The sequence below is a fragment of the Pogoniulus pusillus genome, chromosome 6, assembly GCF_015220805.1.
Source record: "Pogoniulus pusillus isolate bPogPus1 chromosome 6, bPogPus1.pri, whole genome shotgun sequence".
NCBI classification, from domain to species: Eukaryota; Metazoa; Chordata; class Aves; order Piciformes; family Lybiidae; genus Pogoniulus; species Pogoniulus pusillus.
This window is the reverse complement of record NC_087269.1, coordinates 15,232,139-15,248,785: the sequence shown is the minus strand read 5'-3', so window position 1 is coordinate 15,248,785 and position 16,647 is coordinate 15,232,139. Positions and strand designations below refer to the sequence as shown.

At 54.7% G+C, this 16,647-nt stretch overlaps 1 protein-coding gene across 4 annotated transcripts; it reads left to right on the top strand.

Annotated features, from left to right (window-relative positions):
- Positions 1-141: 141 nt before the first annotated feature.
- On the top strand, positions 142-16,458 carry MMS19 (MMS19 homolog, cytosolic iron-sulfur assembly component). Of its 4 annotated transcripts, none has more exons than XM_064144580.1 (31): positions 142-282; positions 5,230-5,278; positions 6,019-6,119; positions 7,659-7,744; positions 8,120-8,194; positions 8,728-8,797; positions 8,985-9,113; positions 9,324-9,385; positions 9,654-9,740; positions 10,037-10,111; positions 10,390-10,467; positions 10,773-10,911; positions 11,288-11,442; positions 11,652-11,730; positions 11,984-12,109; positions 12,430-12,508; positions 12,855-12,952; positions 13,301-13,441; positions 13,660-13,815; positions 14,030-14,129; positions 14,280-14,382; positions 14,488-14,562; positions 14,694-14,820; positions 14,907-15,007; positions 15,090-15,146; positions 15,259-15,445; positions 15,559-15,641; positions 15,738-15,902; positions 15,958-16,039; positions 16,154-16,254; positions 16,333-16,422. In XM_064144580.1, the coding sequence occupies exons 1-30, from the start codon at positions 186-188 to the stop codon at positions 16,204-16,206; spliced, it is 3,015 nt and encodes a 1,004-aa protein (XP_064000650.1). In that variant the 5' UTR covers positions 142-185; the 3' UTR covers positions 16,207-16,254; positions 16,333-16,422. The 4 variants fall into 4 exon arrangements, with proteins under 4 accessions (XP_064000650.1, XP_064000649.1, XP_064000652.1 ...); XM_064144579.1 differs by having other exon boundaries at positions 143-282; positions 15,980-16,039; positions 16,333-16,458; XM_064144582.1 differs by having other exon boundaries at positions 143-282; positions 13,274-13,441; positions 15,980-16,039; positions 16,333-16,458.
- Positions 16,459-16,647: the final 189 nt, after the last annotated feature.

The following is a 16,647-nucleotide window of genomic DNA, read 5'->3' as shown; positions in this document are numbered from 1 at the left end:
CGCACCGGTGTCGGCCCTGTCACCGGCTCCACCCACGTGTGCACCCCCCTCTCCCGCAGCATGTTTGTCCCTTCCCCCGCGCCGTACCGCGCTGGATCTGCCCCGCCGTGGCCGCCCCTCTCCCCGCGGGGGCGCGGCGCATGCGCCGTGGGCGGGCCGGCGGCCGCTGCCCGGGGCGGGGTGTCATGGCGGCGGCCGGGGCGCGGGTTGCGGCGCTTGCCGCCGCCGTGCAGGACTTCGTGTCTGGGCAGCAGGATGGCCGCGCCGCAGAGGTGGCGGCAGGTACCAGGCGGCTGCGCGGTGGGGCCGGGCGTGGGCATAGTGGCGGGGCCGGCCCGAGGCGAGTGTGGGCACGATGGAGGGGCTGTCGGGTTTTGAGGCAGGCTCTGAGGGTGAGCGTGGGGCTGCGGGGCTGGCTGTGGGTCTGTGGGACAGGCTGTGGGGCTGGAGGCAGCCAGGGCTGTAGGGCAGGGTGTGGAACAAAGAACGGGGCAGGGCGCGGCAAGATGTGAGGGCGTGAGACAGCGTGGCCGTGGGCTGTGGAGCTGAGGCATGAGGCTGTGGTGTAGAGCAGGGCAGGGGGGAATGGGCAGGGCCTGCAGGTGTGAGCTGACCACTGAAAAGGGGGTTAGGACTAGGAGCCGTGAGGCAGGCGTGAGCTAGGGTGAGAGGCTCTAGAGGTGAGGCCGAGGTAGGTGGTGAAGTTGTGGGAAGTAGGAGTGAAGGCAGAGTTGTGGGGTTTAGAGATGAGGTGAGATTGAGGCTGTTAAGTCTGCTGATGGTGCCAGGGGCTGCTCTGGAACTGAGGAGGGTATGGCTGTATGCGTGAGCTGTGGGAGCATCGTGCTGCAAGCCCTCGCACTGGGTATTTGAGAGAGCTGCTGTGGGTGCTGCTGGACGTGGCTGGCTGGAGAGTAACCGTGGGTAGGTAGTGGAGAAGCTGCCAGTGGGGAAAGAGCTCCTGCCCTTGCCGATATGCTCTAGGAGATAAATGATGTGCTGGCTTCACTGGGCCCCCCGTTTCTGGGGCCCATGCTCTAACTGCCCTCAATGTAGTTTCTTCTTTCCTGATAGCACCTAAGGCATTTTGTTTCCTTGGATAATTCATCTTTTCTTCCTGAAGTAGTGATTTGATTACTTTGTTACATCAGGGAATTTGCAGCTTCAGGAGCATATAGGGATAAGGTGAGGTGTTTGTGTTTCTGGATAGTGACTTCAGTGTGTTGGAAAGAAGTTAAGAGACCAGAGAAGGACTATCTAGCTTGCATTACTTACAGACCTTTCCCAAGACTCGTGGATTGTGAACTGATCCATGGTATCTTGGTAGTGAGATGAGCTGGCAAAATGGTAAGGTCCATGTAACAGAGAGTGAAGAAAATGCCAAGGAAATTTGGAGGAATTCACTACATTGTGTGACATGCAAGATGTTATAAAAGAGTTGCACAAAGCCCTTGGCATATTAGGGATAGACGGGAAAGATAACCTTACAGCTGCTGCTGTCACCCGTGCTCATGTTACAGAAGTGCCCAGAGAAAGCTTTGTCTCTTTGAAGACATACAAAAAGAAAAGCCACCCTCCCCACCTCCAGCTCTCATCAGCCGTATTGTAACAAACCTACCTTGACAAGCGAGGGGGCCGGCAAGCATCCTTTGTCCCTTCTGGCCTCGTGTGGAATCACACCTCAGAAGGTGTTAAATTGCATCACGTATCCTTGAGCGAAAGGGGAGGCTTTTTTATAACCTTGGTGGCCGTTGTGCAGTTGTTGGAAGAAACTTGATGAGTTTCTCCCACGTGTTGCTGAGTGCTAAATTGAGTGGAACTTGGCAAGTGAGAGAAAGGCCTTGGTGCAGTCACAGGCACCTTGGACTGTACAGGTCAGTGAGTGTCAGAAGGAGGCTGGACTAATTTTTATTGAAAGATGGGGAGAGAAGAATACTGACATTGCAGAAGTCCATTACATGCTCTCCATGAATGCTGTGCTCACGTTTTGAGGGTGTGAGACAGTAACTGAAAGCTCACAGGAATCATAGAATTGTCAGAATTGGAAGGGAGACCTCAAGGATAATCTAGTGCCAAACCCCCTGCCATGGAGGGACACCTTCCACTAGATCAGTTGCCCAGAATCACACCCAATCTGTCCTTGAAAACCTCCAGGAATGGGGCTTCCACCACCTCCCTGGGCAACTTGTTCCAGTGTCTCACCACCCTTATGGTGAAGAACTTCTTTCTAACATTTAATCTCAATCTTCTGTCCTCTAGCTTGGATCCATTCCCCCTAGTCCTGTCACTATCTGACACACTAAAAAGTCCCTCACCATCTTTCCTGTAGGCACCCTTCAAAAATTGGGAGGCTGCGATAAGGTCTCCTCAGAGTCTTCTACCCTCCAGACTGAACAACCCCAACTCAGTCAGCCTATCTTTATAGGAGAGGTGCTGCAGCCCTCTGATCATCCTCATGGCCCTTCCCTGGACACATTTCCAGCCTGTCTGTATCATTCTTGTAATAGGGGTTCTAGAACTGGACACAGTACTGCAGGTGGGGGTCTCACAAGAGCGGTGTCGGAGAAGAATCGCCTCTCTTGACCTGGCCACACTTCTGATGCTATCCAGGATACAGTTGTCTCCATGGGCTGCTGGTGTACCAGCACCCCCAAGTCCTTTCCTTCAGGGCTGCTCTCAAGTCAGTCACTGTCCAGCCTATATTGGTGCCTGAGATTGCCCTGATGCAGATGCAGGACCCTGCACTTAACTTTGTTTAACCTCATGAGGTTGGCATGGGCCCACCTTCCCAGCCTATCAAGGTCTCTAGTTGGATCCTTTCCCTGCAGTGTGTCAGCCGTACCACACAGCTTGGTGTCATCATTGAACTTGCTGAGGGTGCACTCAGTTGCACTGATGAATGTCTAAAAGAACACTGTGTGAAAGAGGGACAGATGTGTCAGGAAAGGGAGCAGCTTGATTCCCAGTAAAAGTCTAGCAGAGGATAAATGGCTTGCTTCTGTTTAGCCTCTTGGACTATAGGAACACCAGGCCCTACTGGTGAAGAAAGTGCTGAGATTCAAGGTGCATAATTAACCTTGGGAACTTGCTGCTGACAGATGTGGAGGCAGAAGTTTGATGGGCTCACTGCTGTACCTGCTGTGCTGAAGAGGCAGGTCCAATTATAGCTATACTTGCACTGAAGCTGTGGCCCGTGTGGCTCTGCCTGTGAGCAGGAGGCAGCACTTGCAGGTCGTGCTGTGGGGCTGATGTGGTCATGCCACATGAGACAAAAGCAGGTCACGCCCCTGGGTCCCTGATTACAGAGCAAGTCCTCTCGCTGTGGCTGGGCGAAGGAGCTGTTAACCACACGGAACATCAATCACAGTATCATCAGGGTTGGAAGAGACCTCACAGATCATCAAGTCCAACCCTTTACCACAGAGCTCAAGGCTAGACCATGGCACCAAGTGCCACATCCAATCCTGCCTTGAACAGCCCCAGGGATGGCAACTCCACCACCTCCCTGGGCAGCCCATTCCAGTACCCAATGACTCTCTCAGTGAAGAACTTTCTCCTCACCTCGAGCCAATGGCTGGCTGTGGTTTGATCATTACATTCATCTCTTTCCACTTGATTAAGAAAACAGCAGCTTTGTATAGATGCTGCATTTGGTCTTGGAAAATGCAGAGAGGCAGAGTGCTTGGCCACAGAGGCATGATTTGTCTTAGGCCTTCCCCATCATGAATTTGAGGCATGAGGGCTTTTTGTGGGTTTGCAGGGTGGGGGGTTGGTATGCTGAGCATGAAGGAGCCGTCTGAGCTCTAGTGGCAGCCCACTCAGGTTTGTGACAGTGCACAGCACCTGCTCACTGTTGCACTCTTCTCCTGCAAGACATTTTCTGATGCTGTACAGCTGTCACTCAAGGCACCCCCTTGTTAGTTTGTGCCTGTCTACTCTGTGACCTGCTGGCCTCCCTCTGTCCAGGCTCCCTCTCTGCTGTGCCAAACAGGATTGGAAGTACTGTCTATGAAGCAAAGGCTGCCATCTCTTCTTCCACCACCACAAACTGCTCTCTGATGAACAGTTTGCATTAATACTGGAATTGATTGCTTAAGAGGAACCATTGAATGCTTGCAAGAGCAGGAGATATCAAGACAAGGCCTGGGAAAGCCCCAAATTACACTGCTGGGCTTCTGAGGGGATGAGTGCCCGGTCAGTTGTTTAGGCAAGATAGAGTTGTGTAGGACAGAAGGATAAACAAGGTCCTCTGGAGTGCCCAGAAGTGTTCCTAGGCAGCAAGGAAGGTGCTTTATTATGTTATGGAAAGCTGTTTTGTGCAGGTAGAGTGAGGGCTGCTGCTTGTTTGCCAGCAGTGTCCCTGGTCACCTGAGCTACAGCTTAAAGGTCTGAAGGTAAAGACAGTGCATTGCCTCTCGCGCCATGTTGGACCATAGGGCACGTACAGAACTTTCTTACTGGGAAAGTGTCACATTGGCAGTGGGTGGTAAGGGTGGAGAATCTTCTCTTCTGCCAGGGCACTTGTAGGATGTGGCAGGTCCTTGCCAAAGCTTCTGAAGGAGTGACTCCCCAGTTGAGGTGCAAGAACATTGAGGCAGGAGGTGAGTGAAGCAACCTGGCAGGATGTCTGAGTCAGAACTGGAAACAGACTCCAGGAATCCCAGCACTTCATCTTCCTTTGACCACAAGGCTGCCTTTCTCCCTTCCATCTTGGATGGAGTTTGCACAAGGCTTGTTCAGCATAATGTGGAGGTAGTGGAGCCAAGGTGGGAAGCTGGGTGATCACTACTGTCTGGACTGTTTGTTTGGCCAGTTCTCCCCTGGGAAGCATCTAGAATGCCCTCTGTCTCCTCCTGGCTTGCTCACATTTTTGTTTCTAGGATCTTAGCAAACTGAGGCATAGTGAGGTTGCTTCTCTTGGGAGCAGTATGGTGATGAATGCAGCCAGGCTGTGAGGAGAAGTACAGGCAAGTTCACCCCTTGCTGTCTGCTGTCAGTTCTCATCCAGTCAAGGCAGCTCTTTGTCCCAAATATGTTTGCAAGCAGAGCTGAAGGCAGCTCCACCAGCTAAAAGCACATGGCTCCTTTGGTGTTTAGCAAGGTGCTGGCACCCAGACAGCCTGTTCTGCTGTGGTGCAGGGGCCCTCCACTGGCATCTAGCTCCAGCACCATGCCTGACTGTTGGTCTGAGAGTCTCTTTGGTTCACTCTTGTTACCTCCTTTCTCTAGGGATGAAAGATGGAAACTGGACTGTACTGCAGCTTGTGGAAGCCCTAGGGTAAGAAAAGTTTCTTTGTGCTGTACATTGTGTAAGAGCCTTACAGAGGAGAATTCTGCCAAGAGAGACACAGAGAAGGAAGAGTGCAGTGGCAGACACACTGCATATGAAGACCTGCAAGGAAGTTGTCCAGTCACAGTACCACAACCTGGGTGGTGCTTTACCCTCTCAGGATTTGGGAGCTGTTTGGGAAAGAACAAGACTGGAGTGGCTCTTGATGCTCACTCAGGATCAAGGAGAGGTGTTTTATGAGGCAGCAAGTTGCAGGATACTTCTCATTTGGTACCATCTTTAGAAGGAGGCCATCCTCATGCAGCTGTACATTACCACATCATGAATTGGATTGAATGCAGCTTTTGATTCTGTCTCTGAATGGTCATGGCCTGGGACTCGAGAGGGTTGTTTCTTCCAAGATGAGGGCTGGATTTGCTTTGTTCTAAGAGACTTTGCCCTTTTTAGGCCCCTGTGATCTTGGGAGCTTGAATTCTAGGTGCAGAGCATAGTAGAAGAGCAATTTCTTTGGTCCAGCTTGAGAAATTGAATTTATGGCTGCATGGCTCTGAGGCTGGGTGCTCATGTGCAGCATAGTCTGAAGGAGTCTGCACCCATCTTGCTGACAAGTCCTCTGCCTGGAAAGTAGCACCTCTTTGTTTTCATAATGTGTCTGCTCAGGATATGTTTACTGCTTGGGTTTCCCTGCTTACATCAGGCCTCTTGGGCATTCTCTCTGCTTGGTCTAGGTCTTGCTTGGAGAACACAGACCCTCGGATGCGAGGGCGAGGCATCCAGCTGCTGTCACAAGTCCTGCTCCAGTGTTACTCCCTGCTCCAGGAGAAGGAAGGTAAGGGCTGCTTTATTTGGCCCTTGAGTGGGTCCTAGCAGGCTGGAGGCAAAGGCTGGCTGGTTGAGTGCCTGTCCTGCCCTGCAGCTGGCAAAGGAATTGATTTAGCACCATGACAACTTTGTGCATGTCTCTGAACAGTCAGCCTAAAGAGGGCATAGGGCCTCACACTGCAGCCTTTTTGCCACCATTCCTGCACTATTTGGGTGCCTCCCTGAACACACAAAAGCCCTGGGCTGCAACTGGTGCCCCGGCAGCATGTGGGTGTTGCACATATAGGTGTGCTCAGTGCCACGTGCACCTTAGGGACACATCTGAATGTCAGAATCCTTTGTGGGTGATTCAGTGCAGGAAACCATCATTCACAAAGCAAGTAATGCCACAGTCCTGCAGCCTGTCCAAAAAAACTGTGGGACCTGGAGAGGAGGGAAGATCAGCATAAAGGTGATAATAGAGTGGAGGATTAGGATAGGGAGAGGAAGTTGCCCCATTCATGGATGCAAGGAGGTTTGGCTATGGAGGTTAAAATTTTCATAGCAGTTGATTGGCAGTGGGGGAGGCCAGTAAGTTCAGCCAAAGTTTGACTTGAACTGGGGGCCTTGCAGATGGGTAGGTGAACCTGTGGCAGCAGCAAGGCAAGGCACGGGGGTCCAGATAGGAAGTAAGGTAGAGAAAGGGAAGGGTGCAAGTAAAAGGTTCTGATCCCTTCACATCTGGCTGGCTGTAAGGCTCAAACTAGTGCCAGGCAGGGACTGCTCAGCCAGGCAGCTGTGCAGAGAGAATACACACATACTAGCTACTGGTGTAGCTGGAATCAAACTGTGATGAGGACTGGTGTGCTCCAGAGGTGGAGGTGGGGAGGTTTGGTGGGGATACCTGGCAGTCAGGGCAGCTAATGAGTTGAGTTAGAGCCAAATCACCAGGAGCTCTGGAGGAGGGTGGACAAAATCAAGGACGTGGGTGGCTGCTGTGACACCCCCAGCTGGCCCTGTCTCTCATCACATCCCTCCTCACGCAGTTCATTTGTGAAGTGCTTCGTCAGGCTGCCTCCTGGGGATTGTTTCGGCAGCATCTGTGGGCACAGGATGCTGCTAACTGGCTCTTCCAGTCTGCTTCCTGCTGCCACTCCCCAGGCGCCCGTGGCAGTGACTCAGGGACTGGGAACGTGTTGTGGAGCTGATGGAAGGGAAGCTGGAGCTCCTGCTTCAGCCCTGTGCCCCACCCCACAACATCCTCCAGCCTCTGCTGAGCAGGCATCTGCTGCTTCCCTGCTGGTGTCTGCACCCACGTGTCCGGGCAGGCCAGGGCAAATGCTTCTTGGGTAGCTCTAGCACCTTTGCAGTGGCCAGAGGCATGTGCTGCCTTGCTGCCTCAGACGTGGGTTGCTGATGGGTGGCGCTGAAGGTGTTGGAGACAGGTGAGTGCACCCAACAGTGGCAGTTTGTTCTGTTCACCAGCATGAGATGTGCTTGCTCATAACTTGCCCCCTGGCACCTGTGTTTCTTAGTACTAATGCACACTGGTGTCTGTTTCTGACAGTGCTGCATCTGGTCCTGTTCTACGAGAACCGGCTGCAGGATCATCACCTCGTGATCCCCTCAGTGCTCCAGGGACTCCGAGCGCTGGTGAGCTTATGCCCTGCAGCACCAGGGCATGCTCCAGAATGGTTCCTGGGAGATGTAACCCTTGGGTAGAGGCTGGAGCACTGGGTTGGCAGCTGATGTCCATCAACACTGTCCTGTCCTCTCTGTTCCTGCTGTGCCCTTTGCAGAGAGGTGGGGGAGAGGATACCTGCTTGGGTTCGTGCCACATACTGGCAGTGGGACAAGGATTCCCTATCCCCTCAAGGGAGCAGCACAGATGGCAGGCACCTTGTCCTATCCTGTCATATGGGGGCGGTGAGCTCTCCTTGGCTTAGGAGAGGACTCTGCAGGTGTCCACTCTGCAAAAGCAGGGGCTCTGTTATAAGGACTTTTTATTGTTGCTTTTCCTGTCTGCAGAGCATGTGTGAGGTGCTGTCCCCAGGGCTAGCAGTGTCTGTGCTCAAAGCCATCTTCCAGGAGGTACATGTGCAGGTGAGCAATGTGATTTCTCATCCTCCTGCTTCCTGGGTGGCTGGGGGTGGCATGCATGCCCTGAGGACTGAGCATGTTCAGCAGCATGCAGTGTAGTGCATCCTTCAGCACAGTGCAGTGCTCCTGGAGAGCTTGGGAACTTGCACGTCTCACTGCAAAGTGAGAGGATCCTGTTTGGCCCTTGTCGTCTCTTCTCTCATGCCTGGGGTAGTTATTTCCTTTGCTCTCTTCTCCAGGCTGTGTTTAAGTGCCCTTAGCACCCAAAATTAAGATCATTTTTGCTGACCAAGCCGTCTGGGCCTGGTGTAACTGTGATGGGGCATTCATGTGGTGATGGACATAGTCTTGTTCAGGTGCCGTTGGTTAGGCAAGTGCACACTTTCCATGTGGTAACGGATCGGTGTGCCAGAAAGTAGCAGCTAAGCTGTTGGGGGTCCTGCCCACTTCTCGAGGGTATGCGCTGCCCTTGGGTGGTGGGTAGCAATGCTGCCATGTGTGAAAGCTTGTTTAGACTGCTCTGCTCCTCCCTCCAGTCCCTGCTTCAGCTGGACCGCCACACAGTCTACAGCATCATCATTAACTTCATGAGCTCCAGGGAGGAAGGTGAGGAGGCAGATAGCAAAAGCACTTCAGGATTGTCCAGGCTGGGAGAGTGACTCACTTTTTGCCTTTCCTGAAGGCTTTGTTGCTCTGCCTGGAGAGGCTGCAAGGCTAGGGAAACTGGGGTGATTTCATGCTGTATTGGTGAGGTCTGGTGTCCTTCATTTGCTGACAGTCTGTATTTCTGCAGAGCTGAAGGGCCTGGGTGCTGACTTCACCTTTGGCTTCATCCAGATGATGGATGGAGAGAAGGATCCTCGCAACCTGCTCGTGGCCTTCCAGATTGTGCGTGATCTCATTGCCAAGAACTACGCCCTGGGTGAGTTTGTGCCTGCTGAGCAGAGCTAACCAAGGGACATGTTGCTTTTCTTTGAGCTATTGGAGGAATGGCCCTCGGGTCTGACCAGGGCTGGGAGCATCTATAATGTGCTTAGGAGCTGCAGAGCCATCCTGTTGTAGGTGTTAGACATAGCTGCTGAGCCTCTTTTACCCAGCATCTCTGCTCATGTTCTCTTTCCTTTCCTTGCAGGTCCCTTTGTGGAGGAGCTGTTTGAAGTGACATCCTGCTATTTCCCCATTGATTTTACTCCAGTGAGTGAGCCTGCTCTGTTCCACAGCCTGTCTCATCTGGTGTTTTCTTGGAGGGTCTTATCCCCTCCAGGGGAAGGGTGGGCAGGAGTCTTGGCTGGGCAGTGTTTAGCTGCAAGCTGTGATATGCAAGCTGATAGACTGGTGTCAGGTTGGTTTCAGTGACTGGTGTTGCTGCAGTCCTGCTGGAGATGAGGTGATGCAGCTTTGACTGATGACTGATTTGGGAGATTTCCTGACCAACGACCTGCTCTCTCTGCTTCCTTTCCAGCCTCCTAACGATCCTCATGGCATCCAGAGAGAAGACTTGATCTTGAGTCTTCGGGCTGTACTGGCCTCCACACCCCAATTTGCTGAGGTAAGAAGCTTCTAGGGGGCTCTTGAGCACCCCACTCTGAGCATAGATTGCATTTCATAGTGCTGCAGCTCCTGCAATGGCTATGTGGGAAGAGGACTAACTGGGATCAGGAGCCTGGAGCAAACCTGTGCTCTCCTGGGGCTAGGCATGGAGAGGGTGACACTCTGGGAAGGGACTGCCTGTTGCAGACATCCCTCCACCTCTGCTCTCCTGGCAGCAGCTGAGCTTGCAGCCCTGCAGGGCCATGAATAAGGTGTTGCAAAAGGTAGTCTGAGTCTATGTGCTTCTCTCTATAGTTCCTGCTTCCTCTGCTTATTGAGAAGATGGACTCAGACCTACAAAGTGCCAAGCTTGACTCCCTGCAGACTCTGGTAAGGAAGGATCCCCTATTCCCTTCAGTCCACACCTGGCATGAAGGCAGCTGCAGCCTAGCCACCTATGAGTCCTTCTGCCTGCCAGCTTAGAGAATCCCTTGCAGAACAATAACTTCTAGGCTCCTAGTTTGGCCTACATCAGTCTTCCCTCTTTTTCTCTCTCTTGAGTGGTTTGTGCAATTCAGCACAAGCCTGACAGGATGATCAGTGTCCCTGCTTGGTGTTCTCCTGGTACTGGCTTCTCTCTGATGCTTTTCCCTGGCTCCCTCTTGCAGACTGCCTGCTGTGCCATCTATGGGCAGAAGGAGCTGCAGGAATTCCTCCCCAGCCTCTGGTCATCTCTGCGCAGGGAGGTGAGTACTGCAAGGCCCTAACAAATGCTCCACCGTGGTTGGGCCCCTGTTGAGCAGGAGTTCGCAGCCAGACCAGGTGGGCCCCATATCTCCCAGCAGCCCCCAACTTGGACAGCCCCAGCTGAAGACTGAGGGAGCAGGACAGTCCTCTTAGTGTGTCGCTAGGGCTTGGATGTGCCACACTGCGTGTTTGAAGCACATGGGAAGTGAGGCAGGAGCCTGAGCCCTTCAGCATGCATCTGGAGCATGAAGCCTGAGTCTGGGTCCAGCACAGAGCTTAGCTGATCCTACAGCTTCTCCTGCAGGTGTTCCAGACGGCGAGTGAGAAGGTGGAGGCAGAGTGCCTGGCTGCGCTGCATGCTCTCTCAGCCTGCCTCTCCCGCTCTGTGCTCAGCTCTGACACCGAGGATCTGCTCGACTCCTTCCTCAGCAACATCCTGCAAGGTAGCTATTGCAGAAGCCTATACTGCCCTGAGCCTGCAAGCAAACCCCTAGCTAGAGATCTACCCTCTTGTTCTGTTTGAAGCCTCTTTCTTCTCTTTCTAGCTTTGTTGTCTTCTACAAGGAAATTTGCTACAGGAAGGGAGGAGAAAGGGGGCACAGTTGGAAATACCTATTGGATTGAGTAGCTTTCTTCTCTGCTGGGGTTGAGGCAACCAAGGCTGTGCAGTTGGAGCTGCGGGAAGCAGCCACATTACGGATGCTGTGCAGCAGCTCAGAGCTGCGCCCCAGCAGTGCATCCCAGCCCAGATATCAGCTGTGTCCCTACACACAAAGCAGAGGAGCTCTGCTGGTGCAGCTGACACCCAGCCTATCTCAGATTGCAGGCACCATCTGTGCGAGCCAGATATGAAGCTGGTGTGGCCCAGTGCCAAACTCCTGCAGGCAGCAGCGGGTGCCTCTCTCCGTGCCTACTACCGCATCACCCGCGTCGTCCTGCCCCTGCTGCTGGAGCAGTACACCAAGCACCCGCAGGTGAGGGATGCAGCCTGGGCTCTGTGGTCAAAGGCAAGCAGGGCTTAGTGCACCCAGTGACTCTGCAGAACTTGGTGAGAGCACAGTGTCAGAGTGGGTGTCCTTCCATATTGTAGATGGGCACCCCATGGGCACCCTCTGGCCTTGCAGAGGTATAGCTGTGTGCCAGCAGTGACAATCACCTAGGTTCTGCCTTTGTGTCCCTGTAGAGCAGCCAGAGAAGAACAATCTTGGAAATGCTTCTGGGCTTCCTGGAGTTGCAGCAGAAGTGGGGACTGGTAGAAGAAGGTGAGGCTTGCTTGTCCCCCTGGAAGCACTTATGTACCAGGGGACTGCTGGCTTTGGTGTCACCTTTCTGTATGCTGACAAAGAAAGCTTACCAACCTGGGCAGCTGCACGTGCAATCCCCTGCCATGTGCCAGGGACTCTGTATGGCTGGATGGCAACGGGCAGGGCCCCAGAAGGGATCTATCAGGTGCTGTGATGGTGGCTGTGTGGTAACAGGTGAGCATAGGCAGTGACTTCATGCTTCCCTCTCCAGATGAGAGCACTCTGCTGTCACTTCGAGCCTCAATTTGCTCTGTGGTGTTCTCGGCACTGACGGATCCCAGTGTGCAGCTGCAGCTGATTGGGATCAGGGCACTGACTGTCCTGGGCTCCCTGCAAGGTTGGTGTCTTGTCTCCCTTAAGGAGGCAGAGGCGGGGGTCTCACCCTGGTTTTGGAGATGCATTGCCTCGTGGCTTCTGGGACATCCTCGCCTGCTGTCTGTAGGTGCACAGGAGCAGTGGCAGCATTTTTCACTTGGGCCATAAGCTTCAGGGACACCATGTCTCTCCCTTGCCTATTCAAGCTGGGCACATTTTATCTCTGGTGTTTGGCATGCTGCTGTATTGCTGCCAGTGTGGACAAGGGGGAAAGTTGCTGGCCAGAACATGGACATCTTTGCCTTTGGCTGAAAGTAGGATTCTTTTTGGCTCTTGTTCCAGGCTTCCTGTCTCACTCTGACCTGGAGCTGGTTGCGGATCACCTCATCCGTCTCACTCTGCATGAAGATTCCCAGAGCAGGTGAGGGGTGGGCTGGTGCTGCTGCAGTCACCTGTGCTCTGGGGAGAGGAACAAAGCCTGGTTTTGCTGCAGAGAGGAGCCAGAGTCTGGGGGAAGCCACAAGAACTGTCTTGACTAAAAGACCATGTGGGTATAAGAGCAAAGGTATACATCAGATGATTTATAGGCTGGAAGTTAGAAGTTCTGGGCCTGTCAAAGTATGGGGGTCTGTCTGCTTGCCAGTAGAGAAAATAGGCAGACTGCTGAGAAATGGGTTTCTGGAGGTACCTTCTGGCCCAGGTCTGTGCAGCTGGTGTACAAGCAACCCTGGGTTTGCAGTGTTCATGTGCCCTCTCTCTCCTGGCAGTGAAGCAGCGATGGAGGCAGCTGCATCTCTGGCCCCTATCTACCCAAAGGTTTTCTCTGGCCACATGGTACCCAGGCTTGAAGAGGAGCTGCGGTCAGGTAGGTCTGGCAGCCTTGGGAGAGGTTTTGGGTTGAAGCCTATCCCATCCCCATTTGGCTTCTACCAGGCATTTTTGGCTGTGCCATGTGGCATAGGTTGGCAGCTCTCTTTGGGGGTTCCTGGCACTGCTGTGGTGCTGGCTGTGCCTGGTGATGGAAACCAGCCTTTGCAGCCAAGATCAGCATTGTGGAGAGGAGTTGCCCAACTCAGAGTAGGCAGAGTGCCTTGGGCCTGGTACTGCTGTGCTGCTTCATCCCATCTATCCTGGCAGGGTCTAGGCCCTGAATGCCCTTGGTCAAGGGGGGCTGGGTTCACCTCAGCACCTCTCAAGCGAGTTTCCTCTTCAGAGCGGGAGGAGGAGAGCTCCCATGACCATTGCTCCCTGCGGCAGCGCTGCCTGCAGGCCCTGGCAGCTGTGTCTACCCACACCAGCATCGTGAAGGAGACTGTCCCTGTCCTGCTTCAGCATCTCCGGAAGTTGCAGAAAGGTAATGCTGCAGCAGGCAGCTCAGAACAAGGCTGGGCAGGAGATGCTTTCCTTACTGGTGATGCCTTGGAGAGAGTAGGGGTGGCAGTGGTGCTCAGGGCCGGGCTGTGGATCCTACTGGTGGAACGGGAGTGGGACAGGAGGCTGCATTGCCTTGGGATCCCAGTAGAGTTCATGGGGTGAGTGCTGCTGCTGTTCCATGGTGACTTTACCCTGCAGGGAGCGAGTCTGGGACCATCCAAGGCATGGTCTCCGTGTGCCAGAGCCTGCACCGCGTGGCCCTACAGTGCCAGAAGGACGACGACGGCTGCTGGTACTTCCACCAGACAGTGGTACCATGCCTGCTGGCCATGGCTGTGCAAGCTGCCATGCAAGGTAGGCGCGGGGCTAGAGCAAATGAGGGGAGGGCCTGCAGCTCTTCGGCGTCCTGCCTTGCAGCCAGCGCTGCTCTGCCGCCCTCCGGCGGCCTTGGGCACTGCAGGACTCGCCTTCCTTGACCCAGAGCTCGTGTCGATCGGGGGGGCTGCGCCAGCCGCCTCCCTCTGAGCAGCGGGCGCCAGCGCGTCCCTTTCTTCCCACTTGCATCCAGAGAGCGCCCACCCACTGCTGGGCAAAGCACTGATAGAAGAAGAGGTGCTGACTGCCATGGTTCCTGTTATCAGCGCTGCCACCACTCACCTGAGCCCTGAGTAAGTGATGCTGGGCCCTTCATCAGGAGGAGGGGCCAAGCTGCACTCCCTCACTACTGCTGTCTCTTGATAGGACCCTTTGCCTCCTGGCAAGTGCCCAGGAACTATCTGGTGACCCTCCAGAGCAGCACATTGCAATGTCTCTCCTAGGCTGGCTGCCCAGAGTGTGTCTCATGTGGTGCCCCTCTTTCTGGATGGAGAGGTCTCCTTCCTGCCCCAGAACAGTTTTCCCTGCTCCTTCCAGCCCTTTGAGGTGCATTGGGTGCTTGGGGCTGGGGATGCTGTAACAGGGGCAGAGAAAGAGGAATTTGGCATAGACTGACAGCAAGGACTGTGATGATGTGTTCTTCACCCACAGGATGGTGAGTGCTTTGACACACAGAGACGCCTGGTTGCCCTCCTTATGGCCTTTGTCTGTTCTTTGCCCTGCAAGGTAAGCTGGTGGTGAAGGGAGTGGAGAGGGGCCCTGTTCAAGCACCATCCTGTCTTGCTCCACAGTGAACTGCATGGGTTGAAAAGAGCAGCTGCAATCCCAGACTTTAACACGCTCCACATCTCTTCCAGGTGGCAATTCCTCAGCAGGACCGGCTGCTTCGGGAGCTGTTGGCACTGAGCTGCTCCTGCAACTGCCCCTTCACAGCCACCACAGCTGCCAAGTGCTTTGCAGGGCTGGTGAACAAGCACCCAGCAGGTAAGGGGGCTGGGGAGGACACTGAGGGTCCCTGCCTGCTGCTGGCAGGGGAGGAATGGCTCAGCCTGTTCTTTCTGTGTCCCCAGGACAGCAGCTGGATGAGATTCTGCAGCTTGCAGTGAACAGAATGGAGCCCAGCCTTGTGGAGGGGCCCCGACGAATGCAAGCACTCACACTGCTGCTCTGGGTAAGGTCTGCCCTGGCAGTGGGATGTGGGAAAAGCCAGGGCAGGGGCCAGCCTGGGTGCTGATTCTGCTCTGCCTGCACAGGTTACCAAAGCTCTGGTGTTGCGCTACCACCCCCTGAGTTCCCACTTGACGGACAAGGTAGGTGGCAGGAGCGGGCAGGCAATGTCTGAGGAGCCTGTCTGCTCCCATCATGGCTGGCTGGGAGCCCCCAGCAGCCAGGCACCCTATCTCAGGGCTCTGTCCCTCACAGCTGCTAGGCCTGCTGAGCGACGTGGAGCTGGGTCCTGTGGCGGCCGACGGCTTCTCCCTGCTCATGGCCGACTCCCCGGACGTGCTGCACAAGGGCTGCCATGCCGACGTGCGCATCATGTTCCGGCAGCGCTTCTTCACCAACAACGTCCCCAAGCTGGTGCAGGGCTTCCACGGGGCTGGTCCTGGTGAGCCACCACCCCCAGCATGGTTTCATCACCCCATGACCCCTTTGCCAGGGAACTTGAGCTGGCATCCCCTCCTTCTCCTAGCGGCGCTTAACAATCTCTGCACTCTGCAGATGTGAAGGCAAATTACCTGAAGGGTCTGTCCCACGTGCTCAACCACCTCCCCAAGCCTGTGCTGGTGACAGAGCTGCCGACGGTGAGAGCCAGCCTTGGTGGCAGAAGCAGGGGGTTTGTGGCTGTGCAAAGTGTGTAGTAGGGAGTTACTTTTATCTTGTGTTCTCCTCATCCACAGCTGCTTTCTCTGCTGCTTGAGGCCTTGTCCTGCTCAGACTGTGTGGTGCAGCTCTCCACACTGAGCTGTCTCCAGCCACTGCTGCTTGAAGCTCCCCAGATCATGAGTCTGCACGTTGACACACTGGTCACAAAGTTCCTCAGCCTCACCTCCAGCCCCACCATGGTGTGTATGCTTCTTCCTTCCCCATCCAAGTTCCTCTACTCCACTCCTCCTCCAGCCCTCAACCTTGTCTGTTCCAGGCTGTCCGCATTGCTGCCCTGCGCTGTGCCCATGCACTTACCAGCCTACCTGCAACTGTGGTAAGTACTTCTACAGTAGCCTCCTGCATGCATAGTGGTAAAGGAGTCCCATATGTCCTCCTGGGGGGCATCCAACACCCACCTTTCTCACTAAGAGCTCTTTCTGTCCTACAGCTGCTGCCATACAAGGCCAGAGTTATCCGGGCACTGGCAAAACCTTTGGATGACAAGAAAAGGCTGGTACGGAAGGAGGCAGTGGCAGCACGGGGGGAATGGTGAGTGCATGTGTCAGGAGCTGCTGGGGTGGTGGCATGTTGGGGTTGTGGCTGACGGCACCATCTCTGTCCCCACAGGTTCCTGCTGGGGAGCCCAGGGAGGTGAGCACCTTGTGTCCCCTCTCTGTGCTGACTGACAACATGACGAGATTCTTCACAACCCATCCGACCGATGCCACGGACTCTCCAGAGCCCAGTACTGCCCCAGGTGCCAGGGCTGGAGCACAGAGGCTAGCAGACAGCACCTCTCACCATGGCACCTTGCTGGCACCCCTCACCTTCTTCCTGGCACCCACTGGGGAAGCAGCTGTGCTGCTTGTGGCTTACCCTGCCTCGCCTGCAGCCAGAGACAGTGACAGACTCACCACCTGTGAGCAGAGGGCAGGCCTGAGC

Coding starts and splice junctions, on each gene's coding strand:
- MMS19 (XM_064144582.1), top strand. CDS start 186: ATGGCGGCGGCCGGGGCGCGGGTTGCGGCGCTTGCCGCCGCCGTGCAG. Junction 9,386..9,653: donor TCCCCATTGATTTTACTCCA/GTGAGTGAGCCT, acceptor CTTCCTTTCCAG/CCTCCTAACGATCCTCATGG. Junction 9,741..10,036: donor CCACACCCCAATTTGCTGAG/GTAAGAAGCTTC, acceptor TTCTCTCTATAG/TTCCTGCTTCCTCTGCTTAT.